Source organism: Salmo salar, chromosome ssa09 (assembly GCF_905237065.1).
Source record: "Salmo salar chromosome ssa09, Ssal_v3.1, whole genome shotgun sequence".
Taxonomy (NCBI): Eukaryota; Metazoa; Chordata; class Actinopteri; order Salmoniformes; family Salmonidae; genus Salmo; species Salmo salar.
In genome coordinates this window covers 155,970,371-155,998,268 of record NC_059450.1, presented here as the reverse complement: position 1 = coordinate 155,998,268, position 27,898 = coordinate 155,970,371, and the positions used below count along the sequence as shown (strand labels likewise).

The window sequence follows — 27,898 nt, the reverse complement described above, 5'->3', positions numbered from 1 at the left end:
TAGGTTCCGTCCCTCTCTTCGCCCCAACCCGGGCTCGAACCAGGGACCCTCTGCACACATCAACAACTGACGCCCACGAAGCATCGTTACCCATCGCGCCACAAAAGCCAGGCTGTTTCCCCTTGCAACGCAAGGGGAAACCCTACTTGCAAGTCTCAGAGCGAGTGACGTCACCGATTGAAACACTATTAGCGCGCAACACCGCTAACTAACTAGCCATTTCACATCCGTTACACTTGCAAGCCAAAGAACACCATCCCAACTGTGAAGCACGGGGGTGGCAGCATCATGTTGTGGGGGTGCTTTGCTGCAGGAGGGACTGGTGCACTTCACAAAATAGATGCCATCTGGGTCTTCCAAATGGACAATGACCCCAAGCATACTTCCAAAGTTGTGGCAAAATGGCTTTAGGACAACAAAGTCAATGTATTGGAGTGGCCATCACAAAGCCCTGACCTCAAATCTTATAGAAAATGTGTGGGCAGAACTGAAAAAGCGTGTGCGAGCAAAGAGGCCTACAAACCTGACTTAATTACACCAGCTCTGTCAGGAGGAATGGGCCAAAATTCACCCAATTTATTGTGGGAAGCTTGTGGAAAACTCCCCAAAACGTTTGACCCAAGTTAAATAATTAAAAGGCAATGCTACCAAATACTAATTGAGTGTATGTAAACTTCTGACCTACTGGGAATGTGATGAAAGAAATAAAAGCTGAAATAAATCATTCTCTACTATTATTCTGACATTTCACATTCTTAAAATAAAGTGGTGAGCCTAACTGACCTAAAACAGGGAATTTTTACTGGGATTAAATGTCAGGAATTGTGGAAAACTGAGTTTAAATGTATTTGACTAAGGTGTATGTAAACTTCCGACTTCAACTGTACACTGTGTAACACACACTAACTAGCATACACTAACTAACATACACTAACTAAGTAACATACACTGTGTAACACACACTAACTAACATACACTAACTAACATGCACTAACTAACATACACTAATTAACATACACTAACTAACTAACATACACTAACTAACATACACTAACTAACTAGCATACACTAACTAACATACACTAACTAACATACACTAACTAACTAGCATACACTAACTAACATACACTAACTAGCATACACTAACTAACATACACTAACTAACATACACTAATTAACATACACTAACTAACTAGCATACACTAACTAGCATACACTAACTAACATACACTAACTAACATACACTAACTAACATACACTAACTAACATACACTAACTAGCATACACTAACTAGCATACACTAACTAGCATACACTAACTAACATACACTAACTAACACACACTAACTAACATACACTAACTAACTTACACTAACTAACACACTAACATACACTAACTAACATGCACTAACTAACATACTAACTAGCATACACTAACTAACATACACTAACTAACATACACTAACTAACATACACTTACATACACTAATTAACATACACTAACATACACAGTGTAACATACACAAACTAATATACACCCTGTAAGATACTGTACTTCATCTCATACTGTATGTAGGTTACATCACTCACAGTCTGTGGGGTGAATAACAGCCTGAGGTGAATAACAGCCTGTGGGGTGAATAACAGCCTGTGAGCTGAATAACAGCCTGTGGGGTGAATAACAGCCTGTGGGGTGAATAACAGCCTGTGGGGTGAATAACAGCCTGTGGGGTGAATAACAGCCTGTGGGGTGAATAACAGCCTGTGGGGTGAATAACAGCCTGTGAGGTGAATAACAGCCTGTGGGGTGAATAACAGTCTGTGGGGGGTGAATAACAGTCTGTGGGGTGAATAACAGCCTGTGGGGTGAATAACAGCCTGTGGGGTGAATAACAGCCTGTGGGGGGTGAATAACAGCCTGTGGGGTGAATAACAGCCTGTGGGGTGAATAACAGTCTCTGGGGTGAATAACAGTCTGTGGGGTGAATAACAGCCTGTGGGGTGAATAACAGCCTGTGGGGGTGAATAACAGCCTGTGGGGTGAATAACATCCAGTGGGGTGAATAACAGCCTGTGGGGGGTGAATAACAGCCTGTGGGGTGAATAACAGCCTGTGGGGTGAATAACAGCCTCTGGGGTGAATAACAGCCTGTGGGGTGAATAACAGCCTGTGGGGTGAATAACAGCCTGTGAGGTGAATAACAGTCTGTGGGGTGAATAGCAGCCTGTGAGGTGAATAACAGTCTGTGGGGTGAATAACAGCCTGTGGGGTGAATAACAGCCTGTGGGGTGTGAATAACAGTCTGTGGGGTGAATAACAGCCTGTGGGGTGAATAACAGCCTCTGGGGTGAATAACAGCCTGTGGGGTGAATAACAGCCTGTGGGGTGAATAACAGCCTGTGGGGTGAATAACAGCCTGTGAGGTGAATAACAGCCTGTGGGGTGTGAATAACAGTCTGTGAGGTGAATAACAGCCTGTGGGGTGAATAACAGCCTGTGGGGTGAATAACAGCCTGTGGGGTGAATAACAGCCTGTGAGGTGAATAACAGCCTGTGAGGTGAATAACAGCCTGTGGGGTGAATAACAGCCTGTGAGGTGAATAACAGCCTGAGAGGTGAATAACAGCCTGTGGGGTGAATAACAGCCTGTGAGGTGAATAACAGTCTGTGGGGTGAATAACAGCCTGTGGGGGTGAATAACAGCCTGTGGGGGGTGAATAACAGCCTGTGGGGTGAATAACAGCCTGAGAGGTGAATAACAGCCTGTGGGGTGAATAACAGCCTGTGGGGTGAATAACAGCCTGTGGGGTGAATAACAGCCTGTGGGGGTGAATAACAGCCTGTGGTGTGAATAACAGCCCGTGGGGTGAATAACAGCCCGTGGGGTGAATAACAGCCTGTGGGGGGTGAATAACAGCCTGTGGGGTGAATAACAGCCTGTGGGGGGTGAATAGCAGCCTGTGGGGGTGAATAACAGCCTGTGGGGGTGAATAACAGCCTGTGGGGTGAATAACATCCAGTGGGCTGAATAACAGCCTGTGGGGTGAATAACAGCCTGAGAGGTGAATAACAGCCTGTGGGGGGTGAATAACAGCCTGTGGGGTGAATAACAGCCTGTGGGGTGAATAACAGCCTGAGAGGTGAATAACAGCCTGTGGGGGGTGAATAACAGCCTGTGGGGGTGAATAACAGTCTGTGGGGTGAATAACATCCAGTGGGGTGAATAACAGCCTGTGGGGTGAATAACAGCCTGTGGGGTGAATAACAGCCTGTGGGGTGAATAACAGCCTGTGAGGTGAATAACAGCCTCTGGGGGGTGAATAACAGCCTGTGAGGTGAATAACACCTTGTGCGGTGAATAACAGCCTGTGTGGTGAATAACAGCCTGAGGTGAATAACAGCCTGAGGTGAATAACAGCCTGTGGGGTGAAGAACAGCCTGAGGTGAATAACAGCCTGTGGGGTGAATAACAGCCTGTGAGGTGAATAACAGCCTGTGGGGTGAATAACAGCCTGTGGGGTGAATAACAGCCTGAGGTGAATAACAGCCTGTGGGGTGAATAACAGCCTGTGAGGTGAATAACAGCCTGTGGGGTGAAGAACAGCCTGAGGTGAATAACAGCCTGTGGGGTGAATAACAGCCTGTGGGGGGTGAATAACAGCCTGTGGGGTGAATAACAGCCTGAGAGGTGAATAACAGCCTCTGGGGTGAATAACAGCCTGTGGGGTGAATAACAGCCTGTGAGGTGAATAACAGCCTGTGGGGTGAATAACAGTCTGTGGGGTGAATAACAGCCTGTGGGGTGAATAACAGCCTGTGAGGTGAATAACAGTCTGTGGGGTGAATAACAGCCTGTGAGGTGAATAACAGTCTGTGGGGTGAATAACAGCCTGTGGGGTGAATAACAGCCTGTGGGGTGAATAACAGCCTGTGGGGTGAATAACAGCCTGTGAGGTGAATAACAGCCTGTGGGGTGAATAACAGCCTGTGAGGTGAATAACAGCCTGTGAGGTGAATAACAGCCTGTGGGGTGAATAACAGCCTGTGAGGTGAATAACAGCCTGTGGGGTGAATAACAGCCTGTGAGGTGAATAACAGCCTGTGGGGTGAATAACAGCCTGTGAGGTGAATAACAGCCTGTGGGGTGAATAACAGCCTGTGGGGTGAATAACAGCCTGTGGGGTGAATAACAGCCTGTGGGGTGAATAACAGCCTGTGGGGTGAATAACAGCCTGTGGGGTGAATAACATCCAGTGGGGTCAATAACAGCCTGTGAGGTGAATAACAGCCTGTGAGGTGAATAACAGCCTGTGGGGTGAATAACAGCCTGTGAGGTGAATAACAGCCTGTGGGGTGAATAACAGCCTGTGGGGTGAATAATAGCCTGTGGGGTGAATAACAGCCTGTGGGGTGAATAACATCCAGTGGGGTCAATAACAGCCTGTGAGGTGAATAACAGCCTGTGGGGTGAATAACAGCCTGTGGTGTGAATAACAGCCTGTGGGGTGAATAACAGCCTGAGAGGTGAATAACAGCCTGTGGGGTGAATAACAGTCTGTGGGGTGAATAACAGTCTGTGGGGTGAATAACAGCCTGTGGGGGTGAATAACAGCCTGTGGTGTGAATAACAGCCCGTGGGGTGAATAACAGCCTGTGGGGTGAATAACAGCCTGTGGGGTGAATAACAGCCTGTGGGGTGAATAACAGCCTGTGGGATGAATAACAGCCTGTGGGGTGAATAACAGCCTGTGGGGGGTGAATTACAGCCTGTGAGGTGAATAACAGCCTGTGGGGTGAATAACAGCCTGTGAGGTGAATAACAGCCTGTGGGGTGAATAACAGCCTGTGGGGGGTGAATTACAGCCTGTGAGGTGAATAACAGCCTGTGGGGTGAATAACAGCCTGTGGGGTGAATAACATCCAGTGGGGTGAATAACAGCCTGTGAGGTGAATAACATGACTTATGTGTATGTTGTTCCATAGACAGTACTATAATTATTATGTCAGTCAGTCCCCTTCTCTCCTCCAGTCCCTCGTATATATACTATCTTCTTTCTGTGTTTGTTTAAACTTTCTCAAGACCCCACAAAACCAAAACTCATGAATCTTACACACAGAAGGACAGCAATCTCTCTCGTCTCCACTCTCCCCCTCAACACATTGCTACCTCCCACCCAGACTGTCTATCTTTCCCCCACCCACTGTCTCTCTCTTTCTCCCACCCACTGTCTCTTTCTCTCTCCCTCCCACTGTCTGCACTTTATCTCTCTCTCTCTCTCTCTCTCTCTCTCTCTCTCTCTCTCTCTCTCTCTCTCTCTCTCTCTCTCTCTCTCTCTCTCTCTCTCTCTCTCTCTCTCTCTCTCTCTCTCTCTCTCTCTCTCTCTCTCTCTCTCTCTCTCTCTCTCTCTCTCTCTCTCTCTGGGTTCTAACTTTAACCTCTTCTCTCTTTGTTTACCTCGAAAGCTCCTCCATTTCCTTCCATCCATCACCAGGTGAACAGGCCTCTGACGTCATCAAAGAGTCATTATGATGAACTCACTGAGAGAAAGTGAAATTCACAGTTACTGCTGTGCTGCTCACTCCTGTGGTGTTAAAAAAAAAAACGTGAATCAATAGTGTGCCTTTGCGTTCCCTGTGGCTGGATGTGATGTCCCGGGCCTGACCCAGTGAGTCAGGGGGAGCCGACTGGACTGAGACATATCCTCTGTGTCAGACAAAACACATCACACACAAAACCTCAAGCCCTGATATCTGACTGTCTGTCTGTGAGACTGGCTCACTTTTTTTCTGTGACATGACGGATTTCTGTTTATTTTTTGTACTGAGCGAGCACTGCCTCACATTGGGACAGGGGTGAATGGGTTATCTATGATGAGTAGGGATTTTAAGATCTGCTCAAATTATCACAAACAAAAGTGAGTTATAAGAGAGACAGTGTGTTTTGTTTAAATGACTTATATTGATTTAAAATGTTGTACACATTTGTATTTAGGATCCTATCTTTATTTGCAGCGTTATGTTCCCTTGTTTGAGACTTGAGAAATACTTCTCTGTGTGTAGCCCGCGCATACGGGGAAAAGTATCGCTCGAGTCCAACAAATTGGAATATGACGTTATGGATGAATTCGGGAATAACACAATTTAATATGTATAATATCTAAACACATCCATCACTATACTGAGAGTGTTGTAGATCCTAAAAAGTGAGATGTGGGTGTTTTTGGAACCTTTGCTCATGTCGTGATGTAATGCATTGTTACCTTACTTTTGTTTTTTCTTTTTATTATGCATCCTGCTCAGGCCTTTATGTGAAATAATTGTGATAATACTATTTTGCCTGTTGTTGTAAATTGCCCTTTTGTGCATAAGGATTATTATTTTTTTATTATTTTTTTACGGTCCATGACTGTTGCGGCTTTGAACCAGCACATATGTTAGTAATTTGCTAGCTAGCGATGTTAGCCATTTAGTTAAATTGGGATAACTGTAGTATTTCGTGACCTTCGTAGGGTGTGGATAACAAAAAACATAATTCACTTCCTGTACTGTTTAGTTCAGGCATTTCATACTTCCTGTGTGCCAATCGTAAATTCAAACTTTCCTCACATACAATGTAATTTCATTCAAATGAAGGTACATCTGTTTTCACACGTGCATATAAAACATGTATTTATATTTGTTATTAACACACACCTGTACTTATACAAATATAAGCACCCACCAAATGATTACTATTATTTTTAAATGACAATCTCTGTAATTTGACTGTTTTCGGGCAAAAAAAGCAAGTAAATATTATGTTGAATTGTCTTTAAAAAAATAAGTAATTCTTCAAATGTATAGTGCATAGAGAGAGCTAATTAGCCATTCAACAATACTTCTGCTAACAGGAGTCATGGCTTTGACCATGAAAGGTGTTTCTAGTGTGTTTCTGTTTAAGGACCCGTGTTGTTTTTGCCAGCCAGTCATTTGAGGACGAGGGTGCGTCAGATGTCAGGCTAAGTGACTCAGGTTGTGGAAAGAGAGACCTGTGTCGTTCTGTCCCCTTCCTCATACAGCATTACGGTTTATCAGGATCCACATGCTGAGTCCAGCTGGCAGGAAACACACCATTTCCTCATTCCTCAGCACAGATGGACTGGTCACGAAGAGCAGAGCCAGGGGGCAGAGTGTAGAGGGGGGTAAAGGGCGGGGCAGGACATGGGGTAGAGGGGGGGTAAGGAAGGACAGGGGGCAGGAGGTAGAGGGGGGTAAGGGGCAGGAAAGGGGGCAGAGGGTAGAGGGGGGTAAGGGGCAGGACAGGGGGCAGAGGGGGTAAGGGGCAGGACGGGGCAGGGTGTAGAGGGGGGTAAGGGGTAGGACAGGGGGTAGACGGGGGTAAGGGAAAGGACAGGGGGCAGGGGGTAGAAAGGGGGTAAGGGGAAGAACAGGGGACAGAAGTGGGAAGGGACAGGACAGGGGGCAGGGGTTAGAGGGGTGTTAGGGGCAGGACAGGAGGCAGGGGGTAGAGGGGGTAAGGGGCAGGACAGGGGGTAAGAGGCAGGTCAGAGGGAAAGGGGGTAGAGCAGGGTAAGTGCAGGACAGGAGGCAGGGGGTAGAGGGGGTAAGGGGCGGGACATGGGGACAGAAGGGGGAAGGGACAGGACAGGGGGCAGGGGATAGAGGGGGGTAAGGGGCAGGACAGGAGGCAGGGGGTAGAGGGGGTAAGGGGCAGGACAGGGGGTAAGAGGCAGGTCCGAGGGAAAGGGGGTAGAACGGGGTAAGGGGCAGGAAAGGGGTGTGAGGGTGTGGTTGCGGGTCCATTCCTGAGAGGCCTCTTCTATCACATGTAGATCTCTGTCTAAACCTAAAGATCCCCGCCCCGTCCCTACTAACTGGACTGCCTCAATCTGGTAACGCTTCTCTTCTGCATAGCTCTGCTGCCACCTGGAGGTTGATTCACACTATTGCCCCCTGTTATTCTGCATGGCCTAATAATGAGCCAGCATAGGTTCACTATACAGAACAGTAAAGCGTGTTGTTTTATTCTAAATTAACATGAAACGACAGATGGCAACATTGTATATGAAATTTGGCCAACCAATTTCAATATGTTCTTTCATTGTAGACTAATTATTTATTATTTCAGTTTAACTTATTTAAAAAAAAAAATAATATTCTGCTTATTTCTGTTAAAACCTAGTGTCAATGGTTATTTTCTTTTTTCTTTTCAAATTAGGAGAACTCTGCTACCACAGACAATTCACGCTTCAGTGGAGCGGTGGAAAATTGACCGGAGATTAGGTCTCAGTGGGAAAAGTATAGTTTGCGACCATAGGACTGCAACGTGCGCACTTTACGACTGTACTGTTAATGGCGAACGATACGGCAACAACATCCGCAAGCGGCAGCAGAGAGAAGATGGCGGAGGGAGATAAAAATGCAGAGAAACTCAAGGAGAAGGCGAATAATTGCTTTAAAGGTAAATATGACAACCCTGTAAAGTCTGTTCTAGATTAACGTTATCTTTCAATCTATCTGGACAAAGTATTTAATGATCCAAATTCAGTGTCCTTCCGTATGGGCAACAACGGTGGATTTTGTCTAGCACACATGAGCCGGTTGCTATGCTATCAGCTATGCTAGTTAGCTAGTTAGCTAAACGGCGCATTGCTGCAATGGACAGTTGCTACTATGCTAGTTAGCATACCCGCTAACACACACTTGTGAAAACGTGCCTCACAGTCGTGTGGTTGTGTTGTGTTGTCGTCGTCGTCGTAACTTGGTTCTTCTTGAAAACAGAAACCGATCTATTTTATATTCCATGTAATTGTGATTTTTTTATCCAGTATGTGGTAACTAATGTTGATGACACCAACCAGAATTTTCTAGATGGCTTTTTTCCCACGCTAAAACATGTCGGTATTGTATGAGTAGCACACTGGTGCGTGTAGACAGGCCATGTCAAGTCATTCATTCGCTAGCTAGTTACTGTTCGTTAGAAAAATAACATGATTTCACTGTTTTTAGTTTTAATTTAGCAATTTGACACCCGTCGTCATATCTTTTCCGATTGGAAAAAAATAAAAATACCCTGTCTCACACGAGATCATACATTTTACACATAATACCCTAAATCACATCGCTACTAAAGTTAGCTTATAGGAAAGTGGCAAGGCCCCCAAAAAATCGAGAGATCCCATAGCCTCGGTAGAACAAAACACAAACATGTTTTTTTCACATCCCTAATGTCTCTCGTTTATGAAATGGATGTTTGTGTAAAAATCTTTTCCTTCAAAAGGGGTTAAATTGATAGCTATTGTGACACACCCCCAGGGCACTCAACAGTGCGAACATTTTACTCGCATATGCGCCTATTTTTATTTATTTACGAGCACCAGTGGATTCGTTGTGCTCCTAAATGTGTTTGTGTGCGGTAAACATTTTCAACATAGGTACTTATATTCTCCCTGTGAAAAAGGAAAGTACAGAATAATACCTAGCTGGAGGGGCGATCATGTAACCCAATATTGCAAGCACTGATATTGCTAAAATGTGGAATGCAAGCAGTTTGTTGTCTGTCCTATATACACAAACAAACAGCATTGGGATTTTTCTGGTGAATATTTGAAATATAGACCTGTAAACATAATGTCAACAATCAATATTTTTAATGAATGTAAGCGTTACTTTTTGGTGGCTCATTTTAATAGACCACTTTTACAGTCATATTTCCTCTCATTTAGTGCTGTATGGTCCTGCCTGACAAAAATGCATACAGTTACACATGTTTTTTTTTTTAATGTTGTGGCTATTGTAATCGGATCTTAGGAAAACACGTTGGCTCAGACATCGGGAATTTGATAATATTTTTTTTGTTGCGCCAAGGTTCCTTTTTTGTAACGTTAGCCCCTACCCACAAATTATCTTTGGTGCCACCATGGATGTAGCCTCAAATCCAATATGGTGTCCAAAATCCAATATGGCAGCCATAGTACCATTTTGATTGAGGTTAAATCACGTGTAAATATGTATTGTGTTTCAGAATTGTGTGTAACACTCATTCCCGTGAAGACCGTTTTGTTGTATTTTTATCCTAAAACCTATATGGGCCAACATGATTACAATCAAACGCCTTCGCCTGCATATACACTGAACAAAAATATAAACGCAACATTGTAAAGTGATGTTCCCTTGTTTCATGAGCTGAAATAAAAGATCCCTGATCCATATGCACAAGAAGCTTATTTCTCTTAAATGTTGTTAAAATAATCCATCCACTTGACAGGTGTGGCAGATTATCTAACCTCTCTGGATTAAAACCAAATTATGATACGCATACTATATTACATATTGGATCACTTAAAAAAAAAAACTATAAAAATACATTACCATGTAGTTTACCAATAAAATGGTCTGACTGGATGTGGACGTACTCGGTATACATATCCCGAAAACAAATAAATCATCTCACTACAGTACATGTTCATAGAACGTTAGCAAAAATAGATAAATTCTTGCTACCATGGAAAGTAAAATACCTATCTAGTTGTGGACAAATCACCCTGATTAACCCTTTAGTCATATCCCAGTTTTCAATTTGCTTATGGTCTTGCCTACACCTAGCAACCTGTTTTATTTCAATTATATGAGCAAAAAAAATATATTTTTTTATTTGGAATGACAAGCTAGGCAAAATTTAAAAGGGCCTGTTTTATATAATGAATATGAATTCGGAGGGCAGAAATTATTAAATATTAAAGCATTAGACCTCTCACTAAAGGTTTCAGTCATACAAAAGTTATACTTAAATCTGAACTGGTTCTCCAGCAGATTAGTAAGAATGTCTCACCCCATGTTCAAGAATGGCCTTTTTCCCTTTATTCAGATTACAACCTCTCACTTTCGGTTATTTGAAAACGAAATAATCTCCCAAATATAGTTATTTTTAAAACAAGCAATAGAAAGTTGGTTGTGATTTCAGTTTAATCCACCAAGAAAGACAGAACAAATAATACAACAATTATTGTGGTTAAACGCAAATCTACTAATAGATAAAAAAAATATATATATTTTAATAAGGTATATCTTTGTAAATGATATCATAAATGGGACTGGTGGAGTTCTCACACATGCAGCTAACAAAAATATATGGAAATGTCTGCTCTACCCAAAATTACAACCAACTAATTGCAGCATTATCGCAAAAATGGAAGAAGCAATTGGAAGGGGGAAAAATGTCCAAGTTATTCCAAGGCCTGCATACTCACCAGACATGTCACCCATTGAGCATGTTTGGGATGCTCTGGATCGACGTGTACGACAGCATGTTCCAGTTCCTGCCAATATCCAGCAACTTCACTCAGCCATTGAAGCGTAGTGGGACATCATTCCACAGGCCACAATCAACAGCCTGATCAACTATGCGAAGGAGATGTGTCGCGCTGCATGAGGCAAATGGTGGTCACACCAGATACTGACTGGTTTTCTGATCCACGTCCCTATTTTTTTATTTTTTTTAAGGTATCTGTGATCAGCAGATGCATATCTGTATTCCCAGTCATGTGAAATAAATAGATTAGTGTTTACGGTATTATTTCAATCCACTGAGTTCCTTTATATAAACGGTAACTCAGTAAACTCTTTTCCCCCCCCCCCCCGGTGGTAGCCTGCAGCTGCCCGGCGGCGGGCGTTAGCCTGCAGCTGCCCGGCGGCGGGCGTTAGCCTGCAGCTGCCCGGCGGCGGGCGTTAGCCTGCAGCTGCCCGGCGGCGGGCGTTAGCCTGCAGCTGCCCGGTGGGAAGCAACTCGATACAACACTCTTGCAGTGGTCATTTGCACTGGCTTGTCGTTACGTTAGCTAATTGACTCGGTAACCTGTTTCCTGTCATTTTTTTTGTCTTGTAATGGATGTTACTGTTTCATCAGGGAGCCACAAAGGTGAAGTAAACAAATCTCATCGTGTTATGGCCGCTGTTTCATGTTATGGCCGCTGTTTCATGTTATGGCCGCTGTTTCATCTTATGGTCGCTGTTTCATGCAGCCACATAATAGAAAGAAGCGAAACAAATTATTGTTTAAAGTTGAGATACTGCATCATTCACGCAAAGTGTGACTGTACAATGAGACTGGCTGTGTACGTATGCCTCCAGGATAATATGGTGAAGTTGGCCTCATGTATAGACCCTCCAACAAATAACACCAAGGACATCAAAAATCCATTAGATGAGCAGTTTTTAATAAAGCCAGCAACGCTGATACCAAATACATTTTCTAGAAGAAGAGAAAAAAGCTCTTAATCAACTTTTAGGGAGACAGTAAACGTTTTAGATTGCTTACTAAATGAAAATAATTCATCTGTGATTGACAGAATGCAGGTATTATTGCATGTTGACTAACCAATCGCAGTGAAATGAGATTAACTCTCGTCGTGATCCGTTTATTATTCAGTGTAGTAGATTGGCTTGATAGCAGCATTCGTTGATGTAGTTGGTTGGCTAGCAAGCAAAACTTGACGTTTACACATCATTCACTTTTTGGAAAACTGGTCCAGCTACTTGGTAGCTAGCTATCGTTAGTTCAAATAAAGCAAAATTATAGTTTCTCTGTTGACCGTGGACACGCATCAGACACTCCTTACACTTTGAAGCCCAGCGTGACGTATAACACTGCCAACCCGGGGCGAAGTAGCGTGAAAGTGTATTTTTATTACTCCAAGTGAAAGATTAGGAAACTTTACTCTTCAAATATCTATAATATCAAACCTTTCCATAAACTGCCTCAAACTTATATTCATAGAAGTGGACTGTCCCGGAGGCCATCTATCAATTAAATGATTCAGAGAAATATTAAAATCCCCGACCTACTATAAGTAAAGGATTCGGGAACTTGTTGACCACCAGGCACAGCCTCTGTTGACCACCAGGCGCAGCCCGTGTTGACCACCAGGCGCAGCCCGTGTTGACCACCAGGCGCAGCCCGTGTTGACCACCAGGCGCAGCCCGTGTTGACCACCAGGCGCAGCCCGTGTTGACCACCAGGCGCAGTCCATGACAGTCCTCAAGGAGGAATGTTGATTTCGGATCCGTTGATGAAGGCGCGCCCTCCGACGAAGTAAGCTGCTTTCCCTTCTTTTCGTGCTTTTTCCACAGCTGGCCACAGTTTCTCTCTCCTTTCTCTGTCTGCTTTTGAGAGGTCTTCGGCAAACCGCAGGTTGCGTAGGAAGGTAGATTTCTTGGCTGCTTTCCAAGTGGTATCCCTGTAGATCCGTGATGTGAACTGGAGAAGGACACCTCTGGGCTTTGGAGTCACCCTGCCTTCTTGTGCCCGAGGCGATGTACAGTGTCGACAGCATCTGCTAGCCTAGCCTTCGCCTCAGGTAGGATAGCTTGGCAGACTTTGATGGTCTCTTCACGCACGTTCTCCCCATCCGCATCGGGAACTCCATACAGTCTCCGATTCCACCGTCTGGAGTAGCTTTCGAGTTCCGCGATTCTTCTATGACACAAGTCCATCTTTCCCTCCTCCTTTTCGACACGCTTTTCGATGTGGGCGACTTTAACATCCTCTATTTCCATGCATGCAAAGTCAACTTAAAAAAATAAAATAAGCCCTCGATTTTGATTGCGTTGTAACGGCCTATTTACTCTGACATCACACCTTGCACTGGAAAGAGTGGCGATTACATTCTTGGCAGCGGCTTCTGGGCCCAGTTCAAACATGCCTTTCTTGGAAGCTGGCGGTTTGCTTGGGGTTATAGGCAAGGAAGGAAAATCCTCGTCTGACCCGGTAAGTGTCATAGAGTCTGTCAGACCGGTATAGTTGTGGCAGTTTGTCAATCAAAGCGTTTTGCTTCCTGTGTAACGACATTGGATGATGCCTGAGCATTGCTAGCTGAGGAGTTAGTCATAAGATTTCTCTTTCTGTCAGCGCGCTGTGACATTTTGGAAAATATATCATCTTAAATCATCAATAACTGTTTTTTTTTTTTTTTTTTTTTTTTTTAGCAAGTGTTAGCATTCATTTGGTAGTTCAAAAAGAATACACTTTTCACTATCTTTCAAACGTTGGTATGCAGAGCTCGGTAGGTGTGTGCTCAAACTGCCATCTTTGAATTAGTTCCAACCTTCATGTTGCAGTGTCACTCATACGCCTCTTCAAGTTTTACAGGCCTACTTTTACAGACGTCTGGTCGAGGGGTCAGGAACAGTCAAATAAAAACCGCACAGGTAAACTTAAAATAAAATAAAAAATGTCTCTCCGTTATTTAACCAGGTAGGCCAGTTGAGAACAAGTTCTCATTTACAACTGCGACCTGGCTAAGATAAAGCTAAAGCATATTTATATTTTCACGGAAATGATGTCGCCGTCAAATAACACCACCGTGAATACGTGAAACATCGGGGCCGTTCACCATCATGTTTATGGGGCAGTGGGTGAGCGGATATGTAAAAACTAAACATCCATGCTGCTCCTCTCTTTCCATGACGAATGTGAGAAGATAATCCAGTCACAGCATAAATTTCAGGTGCAGTGCAGGTCCAAGTGTCTTTACTGTGGTTAAAACCCCATAGACAGCAGGCCTTGTGATAGCTGCTTCAGTACACCATTATAGTACCCTGCTACACTACAGTACCCTGTTATAGTACTCTGGTGTTCTACCCTGCTACACTACAGTACCCTGCTACGCTGCTTTGTTACAGTATAGTACTCTGCTACACTACCCTGATAAGCTACGCTGCTACAGTACCCTGATAAGCTACGCTGCTACAGTACAGTACCCTGATAAGCTACGCTGCTACAGTACAGTACCCTGATAAGCTACACTGCTACAGTACAGTACCCTGATAAGCTACACTGCTACAGTACAGTACTCTGGTACAGTACGCTGCTACACTACCCTGATATGCTACACTGCTACAGTACCCAGATAAGCTACTCTGCTACAACACCCAGATATGCTACACTGCTACACTACCCTGATAAGCTACGCTACTACACTACAGTACCCTGATACGCTACACTGCACTTAATCACCTGACACTGATGTCATCAGTGCGCGACATATGTTTGTTGTTAAACGCTGTCTAACGCTGAAACCTGAACTAAAGACCTCGGTTTTAAAAGCTGACTTTTTATATACACTTATTTTATTTTGAATCCTATTAGCTCTGTTGGGCTAAATTGCGGTGAGCGCTACGACCTGTCCCGGGATCCTGCCAGAAAGCCCAGCTTGACTAGCTGGCTCGGCAGTTGCAAATGTAGGCAGCTATTGAATGTTTCCAACGTTGCAGGAGCTGCGTTTTACTTTGCTTTGTTCCGGGCCAATGTGGACCGAGTTGACTTTCAATGTGGCAACTGCTTGCTTGCGGAAGACTATAGGAGCGAAGTAGCTACTCTTAGCAAGCAAGTAGCAAACCTACATAAGCTACTGGGGAACCCACGCCCGCCTACTTTTTTATTTTTCTTCCACCCCAGTGGCAGGACGCCCCTCTGGTCTGGTGGTTTAGCCGCCGTGTCGGCTCTCCACAGCTGACTGGCGGGTACTATTCATATTCTAACTATATCTGAAACCGAAAAGACAGAAATGCCAACGGAGGCGGTGTTGCGGTCTATTTTCAGAACCACATTCCTGTAAAGCTTAGAGACGATCTAATGTTAAATACTGTTGAAGTAATATGGCTACAGGTTCATCTGTCCTCACCTAAAGTCCGTTCTGGTGGGAAGCTGCTATAGACCAAGTGCTAACAGTCAGTATCTGGATAATGTGTGAAATGCTTGATAATGTATGCGATATCAACAGAGAAGTATATTTTCTGGGTGATTTTAAATATTGACTGGCTATCATTAAGCTGCCCACTCAGGAAAAGACTTCAAGCTGTAACCAGTGCCTGCAACCTGGATCAGGTTGTCAGTCAACCTACCAGGGTAGTTACAAACACCACAGGAATTAAATCATCAACATGTACTGATCACATCTTTATTAATGCTGCAGACATTTGCTTTAAAGCAGTATCCAGATCCATAGGATGTAGTGATCACAATATAATAGCCATATCTAGGAAAACCAAAGTTCCAAAGGCTGGGCCTAATATAGAGTATAAGAGGTCATACAAGAAGTTTGTAGTGATTCATATGTTGATGATGTAAAGAATATTTGTTGGTCTGTGGTGTGTAATGAAGAGCAACCAGACGCTGCACTTGACGCATTTATGAAACTACTTATTCCAGTTACTAATAAGCACGCTCCGAAATGACTTGTAAAAACTGTTCAATCCCCGTGGATTGATGAGGAATTGAAAAATGGTATGGTTGAGAGGGATGAGGCAAAAGGAATGGCAAATAAGTCTGGCTGCACAACCGATTGGCAAGGTGGTGAAAAAAAGTATTGTTGTCTGTCAACAATGACAAGCCACCGGGGTCTGACAACTTGGATGGAAAATTACTGGGGATAAAAGCAGACGATATTGCCACTCCTATTTGCCATATCTTAAATTTAAGCCTACTAGAGAGCGTGTGCCCTCAGGCCTGGAGGGAAGCTAAAGTCATTCCGCTACCTAAGAATAGTATTACTGGCTCAAATAGCCGACCAATCAGCCTGTTACCAACCCTTAGTAAACTTCTGGAAAAAATTGTGTTCGACCAGATACAATTCTTTTTTTTTTACAGTAAACAAATTGACAACAATTTCAGTATGCTTATAGGGAAGGACACTCAACAAGCACAGCACTTACACAAATGACTGATGATTGGCTGAGAGAAATTGATAATAAAATGATTGAGGGGGCTGTTTTGTTTGACTTCAGTGCGGCTGTCACGTAGAGTAGGCCAGAAGGCTAAACTGGAAAACCTAACCTCTATAAAAAATAAAAAGATGGCGGAGCCGCAAAAGTTCTTCTGTGCAACGGTGTTTATTTACATAGTGATTCCGGAACAAAACAACAGTACTGCCATCAAACGTATACCTTATGGGACAGCTTAAAAACAAAGCTGCCCCACCCACAGCTCAATCCAAAATGCCTCTCCTTGAACTGAAAGAGAGGCTCCTTTTGTAGGGGTAGCCCCTCCCCTCAGAACAATTAACACTAATTAATTAAGCAATTACCTATTCAACATACAGTTTCCATTTATCTAAACATACCAAAATATATACATTGCAACACGTTTATGAAACAACATCACAATATAACATTTACAAAATTACATCACTACTGACAGTGTCTTCCAATATGCCCGTTTACATTAATGAGCCATTCCGGACAGGCACTACAAAGTAAGCCCAATTCCCTTAGCTCGGGTCCTTATCCAGCATACCTGGAAGCTACAGAGATGGAGAGAGAGAGGAACAGAACAAACAACCGCGCTCATCCATAACATCGATAAGTATACTAAATATTGCTTATATTAAATATGAACACCTGTCTTTATTTCTTTATACCCTAACTGGTTACTGAAGTAAGTGTGAAATGTATGTACTAAGATAGAGACGTTAACTTGTGTGTCGACCCACATTGTTAACTTATCTGATAACGGAGCAGGGAGGAGTGATGAATGTGTGCGTGCGTTAAAGTACCAAATGCTGCCCGCGGCCAGTGACGGACTTCTACGTCACATTACCTTCCTCCTCTCCTGAAGCGACCAGGTTCGGGAGTCTGGATAGGTAGTCTGCCGTGACATTTTCTTTTCCTGCCTTATGACGGACACAGAACCTGAAAGGCTGGAGCTCCAGATACCACCTGGTCACACGAGAATTCCGGTCCTTCATGGTCTGGATCCAGGTCAGTGCTCTGTGGTCTGTGTGCAGGTCAAATTCCCTCCCAAGAAGGTAGTAACGGAGGCTATCTAGGGCCCACTTTATAGCCAGGCACTCCTTCTCGATTGTCGAATACCTGGTTTCCCTCGGCAACAGCTTCCGACTCAGGTACAGTACAGGAAGCTCTTCTCCTGGCTCCCCTTGGGCCAGTACAGCTCCAATTCCCACAGCCGAAGCGTCCACCTGCACGAGAAACCTCTTCTGAAAATCAGGGGTCTGGAGAACAGGGAATGAGCACAGTCTTTTTTCAGTATCCTGAAGGCTTCCTCACACTCCTCAGTCCACTTCACAGGGTTGCTGGCCACCTTTGAAGTGAGGTTGGTTAGAGGGACAGCGATGGTCGAAAACTGCGGAATGAATCTCCGGTACCATCCTGCCAGACCTAGGAAGGACTTCACCTGTGTCTTGGTTCTGGGTTGAGGGCTGTTCCTGATGGACTCCACTTTGTCCACCTGAGGTCGAACTTCACCCTTACCCAGCTGGTAACCCAGATACTTAGTCTCCTGTTTTGCCCACTCACACTTCAGGAGGTTAAGCGTGAGGCCTGCATCATGGATCTTCCCCAGGACTCTGCTAAGATGCTGTATGTGCTCCTCCCAGGAGTGGCTGTAGATCACCACGTCATCCAAGTAAGCAGCACAGTAATCGTCAGTCCTGGAGGACCTTGTCCATAAGCCTCTGGAAAGTTGCAGGGGCCCCATGAAGGCCAAACGGCATGACCTTAAACTGGAACAGGCCCATCGGTGTCCGGAAGGCAGTGTAGGCCTTGGATTGTTCGTCCAGGGGCACCTGCCAGTACCCTTTGCAGAGATCCAATGTGGTGATGTAATGAGCTCTACCGATTCTCTCCAGTAAGTCGTCAATGCGGGGCATGGGGTAGGCATCAAACTGGGAGATGGCATTCACCTTACGGAAGTCCATGCAGACACGCAAAGAGCCATCCTTCTTTGGGACAATGACAATAGGGCTGCTCCATTCACTTGATGATGGCTCGACAACATCCATCTCTATCATGGTGTGGACCTCTTCTTTGAGGGCTACCACCAGCCTCTCAGGCACACGGTAAGGATGCTGGCGGACAGGGTTCTGGCCAGGCTTCAAACGAATGACGTGTTCCAGGACTTTGGTTCTTCCTGGCCTCTGACTGAAGAGGGCCGGATACTTGTCAAACAGCTGCTTCAGCTCAACTTGCTTGTCTTCTTCTAGGTGAGCCAGTATGACCTCTGCTCGTCCTTTCCATGCCTCTGTGACCCCATCTGACTCGTCCTCTTCTTCTACTCTGCGGACCAGAAATGACTTTACCTTGGAGAGTTCCCCTTTCTCCTCCCAGGCCTTGAGGAGGTTCACATGGTAGGCCTGCCTCTCCTTACCCTTGTCCGGGTGCAGCACCTCGTAGGTCACCGGGCCCATCTTCCTCCCGATTAGGTACGGCCCTTGCCACTGCGCAAGGAGCTTGCTGGTAGACGAGGGAAGGAGGAGCAGGACTTTCTGTCCTGGCTCAAACGCTCTGTGGCGAGCGTGCTGGTCATACCCTCGCTTCTGGGCCTTCTGGGCTTGCTGAAGGTTTGCCCTAGCTTCCTCTCGGTACCGCTCCAGCCTGTCTCGCATCTGGAGAACGTACTGGACAATCCCCTGTCCTGAGGTAGCTACTGGGGAACCTTCCCAGCACTTCTTCAGCAGGTCCAGTGGTCCCTGCACTGGCCATCCATAGAGGAGTTCGAATGGTGAGAAACCTGTCGATGCCTGAGGCACCTCCCTGTAAGCAAAAAGCAGAAAGGGTAACCACTTATCCCAGTCTTTACCAGTGTCAGCCACAAACTTCCTCAGCATATTCTTGAGCGTTTGATTGAATCTCTCTACAAGCCCATCCGTTTGGGGATGGTAGGGAGTGGTCCTCAAGCCTTTAATGCCCAGCTGTCGGTGGAGTTGAACCATCAGTCGTGAAGTGAAGTTTGTGCCTTGGTCCGTCAGGATTTCATCTGGGATTCCTACACGAGAAAAGAGCTGAACAAGAGCACTGATTATTTTTGGAGTGGTTATGGAACGGAGTGGGAAGGCTTCTGGGAACCGGGTGGCATAGTCACAGATCACCAATATATACTGGTAACCTGCACTACTCTTCTCCAAGGGTCCAACAATGTCCATTGCAATTCTCTTGAATGGGGTAGAGATAACTGGCAGTGAACATAGAGGAGCCCGGTCAGACCTACGGACAGCACTGGTTTTCTGGCACGTGGGGCATGTTTTGCAGTATGTTTGTACATCAGTATACATGGAGGGCCAAAAGAAACGGGAGCCTAGCCTAAGATAGGTCTTATGTTGCCCTAGATGGCCTGCCCATGGAACTGTATGTGCAAGGTTGAGAACAAGTGGTCTACATGTAGATGGCACCACTAACTTCCTGCTATCTGCTTCTGACCCAAGGTAGAGTATGTGGTTGTCTACTGTGTATATTCCCCCACATGAAGATTGGCTGTCCCCAGCTAAGGCCTTATCAAATAAACCTTTCAAGGTTGCATCAGACTTCTGCAGTGTAGCAAAATTTTGTGGAACTTCCCATTGCACTTCTAACCCAGACACATCAGCAACAGGTACAGGGGTTCCCACATACTTCTCAAGACGCCGCTGGCGGCGTGACTTTCTGGGCCCTTTGGTTCCCCCCTCACACAGACTATCACACAAGTCAGGCAGAGGTTGTAAACCAGCTTTGGCCTGTGCACGAGTGACAACTGAACATGACACCTGAACATCAGACTGGCAAACTGACTGCTCATATAGCTGACCCCCCACACTTCCCAACAGATCAGAGAGTACAGGCACATCCCTCCCCAAAATCATCTCAAAAGGTAGCTTCGCCATTACCCCAACTTTGAGGAGGTATTTCTGACCCTGAATCTCCACTGTGAGTTCAGCTGTGGGCTGCTGTGACTGGTCACCATGGACACATTGGATCAGTGTCTGGTGACCGTAATCAATGTCATTAACAGGTACATTACATTTTCTGATCAACGACAGGGAACTGCCGGTGTCAATCATTGCAGTAAGACTTTTACCATTCACTTTTACAGGTACCAAGACTGACCCTTCCCCAGTCTGTCTATTCTGAACACCATCCCCCTCTCTGGGCACATAACAGTAACCTGAGAGCTTGGATTTACGTAGCGGACACATTGAAGCCTTGTGCCCCTGCTGTCGGCAGTAAAAACAGGTCAGACCCCTCCCATCAGAGCGAACTGCATGATCCCTTACCTCCCTCCTCCCAGACACATAACCCCCAGAGTTACCTCCACCATCTCGGGTATCTCTGATGTCCCTTGTGTCTCGGAGACTCCTTGGAGCGGGTGCTGCAGGTCGTGGTGGGCCCCCCTTTACGTGCATTAAGGTACTGCAGCGCAAGCTTGGCCGCCATAAGCCCGTCCTTGGGCTCGTGCTCTCGAACCCAGGTTCGAATGTCGTGTGGTAGAACTTGTAGAAGTTGCTCGAGGATGATGACCTCACCGATCTCGTCCTGTGTCTTCTCCTCTGGTCGAACCCATCGTCGGTAGAGACCCTTGAGGCGGTGGTACGTCTCTGTCGGTGACTCACCCGATGGCGTCGATGCAACTCTAAAGCGTTGACGGTAGGTCTCCGAGGAGATGTCGAACTTCATCAGCAGCGCTTCCTTCAAGCCCTTGTAGACGTTGGACAGCCCCTCATCCATTGCTGTGTAAGCCTCTAAGGCCTTGCCCGTGAGCAATGGGACAAGCCTGCAGGCCCACTCTACTTCCGGCCACTGCCACGTCTTGGCCATTCGCTCAAACCTCAGCAAGTAGTTTTCAATGTCCTCCCCCTGCTGGTATGAGGGCATCTTTGGCTCCTTCCTCAGGAATGCTGGAAGATGAACGTTAACACTGCTGGACTGGTCTCCTGGTGCTGGGGCTGGCCTCATTACTGCTTGGGGATCCTGCTGTGGAGTTGAAGTCCCTGCTGCGTCGAGCCTTTGTCGTCCTGGTGTTGGCAGACCCAATCTTGGGCTCTCACTGACGAGTTCCACTTGGTGAGGAGCTGTGAGGATAGATTGGCGTAGGCCCCGAAACTCCTGCTTGAGGTCTTCGTCCCTCTTCTCAAGGCAGGTGAAAAGTTGCTGGAAAAGGGCTACCATGGTTGGGTGTGGTTCTGGTCCCCCAACTGCTCCTTCAGTCAGCTGGTCTCTTATTGCTATATCTGCTGGTTCAACCGGTAGTTCAAACAGTTCTGGTTGTGTTTGGCCCCTTGGTCGGGCTCCTAGTTTCTCATAATTAACCTCTTCACCAGAAGATTCCATGGTATTCCACCCAGTTTCAACTTCAATTACCTTTTCTGACAGTTGATGCTGCTGCTGAGAACGCAATCCTGTACGCATTCCTTTACCTCTCTTGTTGGAATTCACTGATTTGCGGTGCGCCATCCCACAGCTGCCACCATATGTCACGTAGAGTAGGCCAGAAGGCTAAACTGGAAAACCTAACCTCTATAAAAAATAAAAAGATGGCGGAGCCGCAAAAGTTCTTCTGTGCAACGGTGTTTATTTACATAGTGATTCCGGAACAAAACAACAGTACTGCCATCAAACGTATACCTTATGGGACAGCTTAAAAACAAAGCTGCCCCACCCACAGCTCAATCCAAAATGCCTCTCCTTGAACTGAAAGAGAGGCTCCTTTTGTAGGGGTAGCCCCTCCCCTCAGAACAATTAACACTAATTAATTAAGCAATTACCTATTCAACATACAGTTTCCATTTATCTAAACATACCAAAATATATACATTGCAACACGTTTATGAAACAACATCACAATATAACATTTACAAAATTACATCACTACTGACAGTGTCTTCCAATATGCCCGTTTACATTAATGAGCCATTCCGGACAGGCACTACAAAGTAAGCCCAATTCCCTTAGCTCGGGTCCTTATCCAGCATACCTGGAAGCTACAGAGATGGAGAGAGAGAGGAACAGAACAAACAACCGCGCTCATCCATAACATCGATAAGTATACTAAATATTGCTTATATTAAATATGAACACCTGTCTTTATTTCTTTATACCCTAACTGGTTACTGAAGTAAGTGTGAAATGTATGTACTAAGATAGAGACGTTAACTTGTGTGTCGACCCACATTGTTAACTTATCTGATAACGGAGCAGGGAGGAGTGATGAATGTGTGCGTGCGTTAAAGTACCAAATGCTGCCCGCGGCCAGTGACGGACTTCTACGTCACAGCGGCTTTTGATATTATTGATCATAGTCTACTGCTGGAAAAACTTTACACCCCCAGCTATAATGTGGATAAAGAGTTACTGGTCTAACAGAACACAGAGGGTGTTCTTTAATGGAAGCCTATCACATATAATCCAGTTAGAATCAGGAGTTCCCCAGGGCAACTGTTTAGGCCCCTTGCTTTTTAAAATCTTTACTATCGACATGCCACTGACTTTGAGTAAAGCCATTGTTTCTATGTATGCGGATGACTCAACACTATACACGTCAGCTTCTACAGCGACTGAAATGACTGCAACACTCAACAAAGAGCTGCAGTTAGTTTCAGAATGGGTGGCAAAGAATAAGTTAGCCCTAAATATTTCTAAAACTAAAAGCATTGTATTTGGAACAAAACACTCACTAAATCCTAAACCTCAACTAAAACTTGTAATCAATAATGTGGAAATTGAGTAAGTTGAGATGACTAAACTGCTTGGAGTAACACTAGATTGTAAACTGTCATGGTCAAAACATATTGATGCAGTAGTAGCTAAGATGGGGAGAAGTCTGTCTATAATAAATCGATGCTTTGCCTTAACAACACTATCAACGAGGCAGGTCCTACAGGCCCTAGTTTCTACCTTCTTAACAACACTATCAACGAGGCAGGTCCTACAGGCCCTAGTTTCTACCTTCTTAACAACACTATCAACAAGGCAGGTCCTACAGGCCATAGTTTCTACCTTCTTAACAACACTATCAACAAGGCAGGTCCTACAGGCCATAGTTTCTACCTTCTTAACAACACTATCAACAAGGCAGGTCCTACAGGCCCTAGTTTCTACCTTCTTAACAACACTATCAACGAGGCAGGTCCTACAGGCCCTAGTTTCTACCTTCTAACAACACTATCAACAAGGCAGGTCCTACAGGCCCTAGTTTTGTCACACCTTGACTACTGTTCAGTTGTGTGGTCAGATGCCACAAAAAAGGACTTAGGAAAATTGCAATTGGCTCAGAACAGGGAAACACGGCTGGCCCTTGGATGTACACAGAGAGCTAATATTAATAATATGCATGTCAATCTCTCCTGGCTGACAGTGGAGGAGAGATTGACTTCATCACTACTGGTATTTATGAGTGGTATTGACATGTTGAATGCACCGAGCTGTCTGTCTAAACTACTGGCACACAGCTCGGGCACACAGCTCGGGCACCCATGCATACCTCACAAGACATGCCACCAGGGGTCTCTTCACAGTCCAGAACAGACTAAAGTACAGAAGAGACTATGGGAGGGGCACAGTACTACATAGAGCCATGACTACATGGAACTCTATTCCACATCAGGTAACTGATGTAAGCAGAGGAATCCGATTTTTTAATTTTTTTTAACAGAAAAAAATACACCTTATGGAACAGCAGGGACTGTGAAGCATAGGCGCAGATACATGCGCACACACACACGATAACATACACACTGTGCATAGACATGGATTTAGTACTGTAGATATGTGGTAGTGGTGGGCCTGAGTAGGGGCCTGAGGGCACACAGTGTGTTGTGAAATCTGTGAATGTATTGTAATGTTTAAAAAAAAAAATGTATAAACTGCCTTAATTTTGCTGTACCCCAGGAAGAGTAGCTACTGTTTTGGCAGCAGCCAATGGGGATCCATAATAAGTACGAATACTGCTATACTACAGTATCCTGATACGCTACACTGGCAGGTTAGAGTTTCCACGGTGTAGCTAGTTATTGTAGCCACTGTTATCCTGCTATGGAACCCATCAATGTGTTGGAATCCAGGATAACTTCCGTATCACAGCGGCACGGTGGTAAGATAACCCTTGATCAATTAATTAGCCTATCAATCTACCCGTTAAGGGAAAGACACTTCCTAATGTGTGGGTTTGTCTTCCAGTGGTATACATTTTTAGAGTTCAACCTTTTGAACCTTGTGTTTATTCTATGACTTTGCTCAATACCGCCATTGACAACTCCATGGGTTTTTTTGACAAGTTCCTTGATAGGCAATAAGCCGATTTTAAATGCATATATTATTGAAGAGAATGAGTGACTCGAGAGAAAGTCCACTATAGCCTTGTAAGTGGAACTGATTCCGATCTAAATGAATGTGATGTTGTTTTCTAGAGAAAGACTATGACAATGAATGTGATGTTTTCTAGAGAAAGACTATGACAATGAATGTGATGTTGTTTTCTAGAGAAAGACTATGACAATGAATGTGATGTTGTTTTCTAGAGAAAGACTATGCCAATTAATGTGATGTTGTTTTCTAGAGAAAGACTATGAATGTGATGTTTTCTAGAGAAAGACAATGAATGTGATGTTTTCTAGAGAAAGACAATGAATGTGATGTTTTCTAGAGAAAGACAATGAATGTGATGTTGTTTTCTAGAGAAAGACAATGAATGTGATGTTGTTTTCTAGAGAAAGACTGTGACTATGAATGTGATGTTGTTTTCTAGAGAAAGACTATGACAATGAATGTGATGTTTTCTAGAGAAAGACTATGACAACGCGATCAAATACTACACGGAGGCGTTGGAGCTCAACCCGGCCAGCGCCATCTACTTCTCCAACCGCAGCCTGGCGTACCTGCGGACAGAGTGCTATGGCTACGCTCTGGCCGACGCCACCAAGTGTCTGGAGATAGACAAGAACTACATCAAGGGTTACTATCGTCGAGCCACGTCCAACATGGCCCTGGGGAAGTTCAAGGCTGCGCTCAAAGACTACGAGACGGTAAGACCGGACACGGTTAGACGGGAGAGGAAGTTTCAAGGTACTCTTAGGAAGATGACAGGAGAGGAAGCTTCAAGGTACTCTTAGGAAGATGACAGGAGAGGAAGCTTCAAGGTACTCTTAGGAAGATGACAGGAGAGGAAGCTTGAAGGTACTCTTAGGAAGATGACAGGAGAGGAAGCTTCAAGGTACTCTTAGGAAGATGACAGGAGAGGAAGCTTCAAGGTACTCTTAGGAAGATGACAGGAGAGGAAGCTTCAAGGTACTCTTAGGAAGATGACATCGTTGTAAATCCCCAGGTGACTTAAATGGGAATAGTTACTGTAGTGGCTAAATTGTCCAATATAATTGTTCAAATACATTTCCGTTCTAATCCTTTAGCCACGATGGAAGGTGGTGAAATGTTAGTCTTGACGCAGACAAATCCAATGCCCAGAGTTTGATGAAAAATAACAAAACATTTTATTTGTCATTCTTCTGGATACAAAAAAATGTGTAGAGTTCTACCGAAACAAATTGTGATCATTTAAACTAAAGAAACAAACGTCATGGTAAACATGGTGTGGTCAAATGTCCTTTCACTAGAGCGTTCATTAGAGAACAACTAAACCTTATTATGATTTCATGTAATCATGTTTAAATTCATCAGTTGTAGTTTGAATATCTGTATGGAATATCAATGTCTGGTATGAAGGCTGACTGTCGATGTGTGCCTTGGACCCACAAACAAATGTACAAACATAAGGTGACTTACCCATGATGCTTAGTTTTTTTTTTTGCATAGATACACTACCGTTCAAAAAATTTGGGGTCATTTAGAAATGTCCTTGTTTTTTTAAAGAAAAGCACACTTATTTGTCAATTTTTTTCAAATAACATCAAATTGATTTGAAATACACCAGTCTCAACGTCAACAGTGAAGAGGTGACTCCGGGGTGCTGGCCTACTAGGCAGAGTTGCAAAGAAAAAGCCTTATCTATCTCAGACTGATCAATAAAAATAAAATATTAAGATGGGGAAAAAGAACAGACACTGGCCAGCATCCTGGAGTCGCCTCTTCACTGTTGACGTTGAGACTGGTGTTTTTTTGACATTGAGACTATTTAATGAAGCTGCCAGTTGAGGACTTGTGAGGCATCTGTTTCTTAAACTAGACACTCTAATGTACTTGTCCTCTTGCTCAGTTGTGCACCGGGGCCTCCCACTCCTCTTTCTATTCTGATTAGAGCCAGTTTGCGCTGTCCTGTGAAGGGAGTAGTACACAGCGCTGTTCGAGATCTTCAGTTTCTTGACAATTTCTCGCATGGAATAGCCTTCATTTCTCAGAACAAGAATAGACTGACGAGTTTCAGAAGAAAGTTCTTTATTTCTAGACATTTTGAGCCTGTAATCGAACCCACACATGCTGATGCTCCAGATACTCAACTAGTCTAAAGAAGGCCAGTTTTATTGCTTCTTTAATCAGAACAGTTTTCAGCTGTGCTAACATAATTTCAAAAGGGTTTTCTAATGATCAATTAGCCTTTTTAAAATAATAAACTTGGATTAGCTAACACAACGTGCCATTGGAACACAGGAGTGATGGTTGCTGATAATGGGCCTCTGTACGCCTATGCAGATGTTCCATTAAAAAATCAGCCGTTTCCAGCTTTTGAACGGTAGTGTATGTCCACAACGTGGGGGAGGAGTATGAATAGACGGCACCTAATTGATTTATTTTAGTTTTTTGGGTGTTTTTGTTTTAATTCTTTATGTACTTTCTAATATTATTGTGATCTGAAGCCCTCACAACAACAACAACAACAACAACAACAACGCGCTCTATATCACCAGGTGACGTCCTACCAGGTGACTGGGTTTGACCAGCGCTCTATATCACCAGGTGACGTCCTACCAGGTGACTGGGTTTGACCAGCGCTCTATATCACCAGGTGACGTCCTACCAGGTGACTGGGTTTGACCAGCGCTCTATATCACCAGGTGACGTCCTACCAGGTGACTGGGTTTGACCAGCGCTCTATATCACCAGGTGACATCCTACTAGGTGACTGGGTTTGACCAGCGCTCTATATCACCAGGTGACATCCTACCAGGTGACTGGGTTTGACCAGCGCTCT

At 44.7% G+C, this 27,898-nt stretch overlaps 1 protein-coding gene across 1 annotated transcript in view; it reads left to right on the top strand.

Moving 5' to 3' along the window:
* The first annotated feature begins 8,311 nt into the window (after positions 1–8,311).
* The window catches only part of ppp5c (protein phosphatase 5, catalytic subunit), a 37,644-nt gene continuing 18,057 nt past the window's right edge, over positions 8,312–27,898 (top strand). Inside the window, exons 1-2 of the mRNA XM_045724881.1 lie at positions 8,312–8,461; positions 25,540–25,781. Coding sequence (XP_045580837.1) covers positions 8,353–8,461; positions 25,540–25,781 — 351 coding nt within the window. The 5' untranslated portion in view covers positions 8,312–8,352. The remainder of the gene's footprint in view (positions 8,462–25,539; positions 25,782–27,898) is intronic.